Source organism: Pinus tabuliformis, chromosome 6 (assembly GCF_031772625.1).
Source record: "Pinus tabuliformis cultivar Carrire ecotype Pingquan chromosome 6, CPIR1, whole genome shotgun sequence".
NCBI classification, from domain to species: Eukaryota; Viridiplantae; Streptophyta; class Pinopsida; order Pinales; family Pinaceae; genus Pinus; species Pinus tabuliformis.
Genome location: NC_142292.1, coordinates 209,902,886 through 209,906,977, shown reverse-complemented (window position 1 = coordinate 209,906,977; position 4,092 = coordinate 209,902,886). Strand labels below are relative to the sequence as shown.

The 4,092-nt window shown below is 34.2% G+C and overlaps 1 protein-coding gene across 1 annotated transcript; it reads right to left on the bottom strand.

Moving 5' to 3' along the window:
• Window positions 1-358: 358 nt before the first annotated feature.
• Window positions 359-796, bottom strand: LOC149258195 (uncharacterized). Its single transcript, XM_089405777.1, has one exon. It carries the CDS (start codon window positions 794-796, stop codon window positions 359-361), a length of 438 nt encoding a protein of 145 aa, XP_089261903.1.
• Between the last annotated feature and the right edge of the window lie 3,296 nt (window positions 797-4,092).

Sequence of the window (4,092 nt, the reverse complement as noted above, 5' to 3'; positions counted from 1 at the left end):
GGTGCAATTATATTCGGGAGTAATGGCTTCAACCTTTTCGCTATTAGAGTGGTTATAATCTTATAGATGACATTGCACAATGCTATTGGCCGAAAACCTTGCGCCTCCTCCGAATTGTTATTCTTAGGGATCAGGGTCAAAAAGGTTGAATTTATACCAGGCCATATCTTTTGCTTCATTCTTGATTCCTCTACAGCCTCCAAGACCTCCTTTCCTAGAAAATTCCACCCTGCCTGATAAAATTCCACCGTATATCCATCCGGTCCTGGTGCCTTGATCTTGCTCATATTCATCGCGATCTCTTCTACCTCTTCCATGGTTACTGCCCTCATCAGAGCCTTGTTTTGTTCATTTGTTATTAACCTTGGAATTCCCTCTCATCGTTTTCCGATCCTTCTCCTTTCCCCTGTTCCTCCGTCAGATTCTTTGTTGCCTCCTCTTGTCGGTTTTGTGGGCATTCCCTGAATAGATGTCCATACTCATGACACCTTCTGCACCTGAAGGGAATGTGCTCATAGTCTATGGGCTGCTGCCATATTTCATCATGGTATTCCACTTCTATGGACTCCGGCAAGGGTTCTGCTATGTTCATATACACACAAATCCTTGCATAAGATGTGTATTTCCCTCTTTTGGTTGACTCTGCCACCTTTACAAAGGTTCCGATCGAGTTGCCAATCCCTTCCAATATTTCAGGATCCCAGAACTCCATTGGTAATCCGAACAGTCTAACCCATATGGGGGCTGCCAGTATTTTCTCTTCTTCCGGATTGTATCTGTCCTCCCAGTGTCTCATAAACAGTCATGCATTGTTCATGAAATATGGTCCCTCCTTAAAAGTTCTTTCTTTATCCTCTAGGTTCGCAAAGATGACTGTGAAAAAGCCTTTGGCTCCCAGTTTTAGGTCTATATGCCCTTTTGGCCTCCACCTTTGTTGAATCCATTTTTTTACCTCCTTTTCGGATCGCCAAAATCCTATAAACTTACTCTTGATATTGGGGGTTTGTTGGGGACAGGTTTTATGTCTCTCCCTTTCATCCCTATTTGAAGGGACCCATTAATGCACCATCTTATGTGTCAGTGTTAGGCAGTTCCCTTTGACCAATTCCAGCGCAACGACTCATCACAAGTCGCCCCTCGACAATAACATGGTGGCCCCACGTCCAGAAAGAATTCATATGTCATGCATGGGTTAGTCTAAATTTGTCAGAGATATTTAAGCTTATTAATGACCCAATTTCTTATGATCTTAGTTATCGTACAATGTCATCTAAGATCCCCTGAATATTACTTAATCCCAAAGTGGTTTACATGAAAAGTATAAAATATTTACTAAAAAATGAGACTTCCATGCTTAGTACGCTATGCATTGATCAAGACCATATTATTTACTCAAACTAAATTATTTTCAATGCAATTTGTATAGGTATTTTAAGAATGAATAAGTGGGGGAGGATTAACGAGTTGGAAGTTGAAGACCCGGAAGATATGATACAATTTTCAGCAGAAGACTTAACATGGACAGAGATTGAGGGGGACCAAGTTGCAGTTATTCCATATTGTCGACTTGATGATTTCATAAGTGGAGAGGAATCAAATGAAAGTGCACCCACTCAATTTCTTCTTAAGAATCATCGAAGTAACAAAATAGAGGATATCAAAGTCACCAATTACTCAACATTCTTGGAGTACAGTGTGTGAGTCTCTATATGCTTTTTCAAGATATGTGTAATTTTTTCAATATGCATAAATATTATATCTAATTTGCAGTAATTTTTTTACGTACAGTTATTGGTGTTCATATGGTCCACAGTCGACAAGGAGAATTAGGAGTGCATCATCAGATCCAAAGACAACCCGCAATCGACACGAAAGTATTAAAGTTGGTTGCCAATGTCACTTCTTTGTGCGACGACTTGTGATGAGACCAGATGATGCCGTAATAATATATACTGCATGTAGACATATTGATGAATCCAATGTTATTTGTCATGGGACAGATGCAATCGGAAGGTCCATGAGATTCAATTATGCACCACATTTAAGTTGGCATATGCGATCTACAGTCCAACATTTCGTTAAAAGAGGTTTTAATGTTACAATGATATGGGACAAGTTCATCTCTGATGTGAAGGATGGATCAGGTGAGTTATACACAGGGATACCTCGAGATACCTACATGACAAAAAAAGATATAAGTAACATTTACAATGATATCATAAGGCTAGAGTATGTTAAAGATCAAAGTGATCCAAAGAGTGTGGAGTGTTGGTACAAGGAAAACCCAGAGAGTTTTTTCTTCTACCAAAAACAAGATCTTGTTGAAAATATCCCTTTTATCATAGGCATACAAACAAAGTGGATGTGTTCAATGATGCTGAAATACTCTCACAATAATATTATCTCAATGGATTCAACCTTTAGTACAAATAAGTATGGGGTGAGTACATATTTATCCTAAATCCGATTCATTTATTTAACCTCATATTAATGCATGTATCTTATATAAATATAATTATGCATATTTTTTGTAATGCAGTATCAACTTTACACCTTAATGGTTTTCGACGAACATCACAATGGGGTTCCAATAGCTTGGGTGATATCATCACGCAACACTATAGCTGATCTTTCTAAATGGATGTTGGCCTTACTTGCAATTGGAAACAAAGAGCGACCAGATTGGCATGTTCTTGCCTTCATCACGGATGATGCTACTGCTGAAATTGAAGCATTGAGGTGATGTGTTTATTATTTTTATAAGAGGCATAAAAAATATTGTTAATGTATAATCTCTCTAAAAATTATGTTATTGCAGGTCTGCAATCAAGTTTGGATTGTGTTAAAGTTCATTATCACCCTTACATCGAGGTGTCAATGTACCAAAGAGCATAGTAAATTTATGCACATTTCATATATTTAGGTGTCAATGTACCAAAGAGCATAGTTGATATTAACATGAATAAGCACTAACAAAAATATATTTAGTAAAACTTTTACCTAAATTTACTTATTAAAAATATAATATAAATAAACTAATTTTATTAAAACATTTTAAAATTAATATTCAGTATTTTTTTTGAATAAATTATGTATTAAATTTGAAACAGAACATTATTTAAATCTAAATTGAAATTGTTGTAAACTTACATTTTAATAATAATTAAGTTTTCACAATTATCAAATTTACCTTAATCTTAACTAGAGTATTTGATTTCAATTTTGTTAAAATTGGTGAAAAGTGCATATGTAAATAAATGACAGATACACAAAATGCTTTAGATAATTGTCATTATTATAATATACGGAATCGAATATACATGAGTTTGGATTGTGTTAAAGTTCATTATCACCCTTACATCGAGGTGTCAATGTACCAAAGAGCATATTAAATTTATGCACATTTCATATATGACTATTTGATGCACTTCAAACGATAGTGAGTTTTGTTAATTGATCTGACCTGTGTACATGCTTAGAGTTAGCATGGTTTGAATTCCAAGGTGACACTATTAAGAACCTTTTAAAAGAAAAAGAAAGAAAATAGAAATGTAGGCTAATTTTAAATGTCATATATGTACCAAAGAGCATAGTTGATATTAACATGAATAAGCACTAACAAAAATATATTTAGTAAAACTTTTACCTAGATTTATTTATTAAAAATATAATATAATTAAACTAATTTAATTAAAACATTTTAAAATTAATATTTAATATTTTTTGAATAAATTATGTATTAAATTTGAAACAAAACATTATTTAAATCTAAATTGAGAAATGCTGATTCTGAGATAAATAATACTTATTGACATAACTAGAAATTACTCTGAAATAAACCACACCTATTGGAATGTCAAGTGGAATGTTGAATCATCTTTGACCATTCTTCAACTCCCAAGCCATAAGCAAAGGAGTTGTTGGACCTCCAAAGGAATCTTGAGTCAATTCAACCCCTTAGTGGGAAAATTCATGAATTGGTTTTAATTAAAAGTTATTGAGTCTTCAACATGTGGATGACTAGTAAAAACATATTATAGAGGAAGAGTCCAACTAGCCATTAGCTAGTCGTTATCTAACCATTAAGAAAAG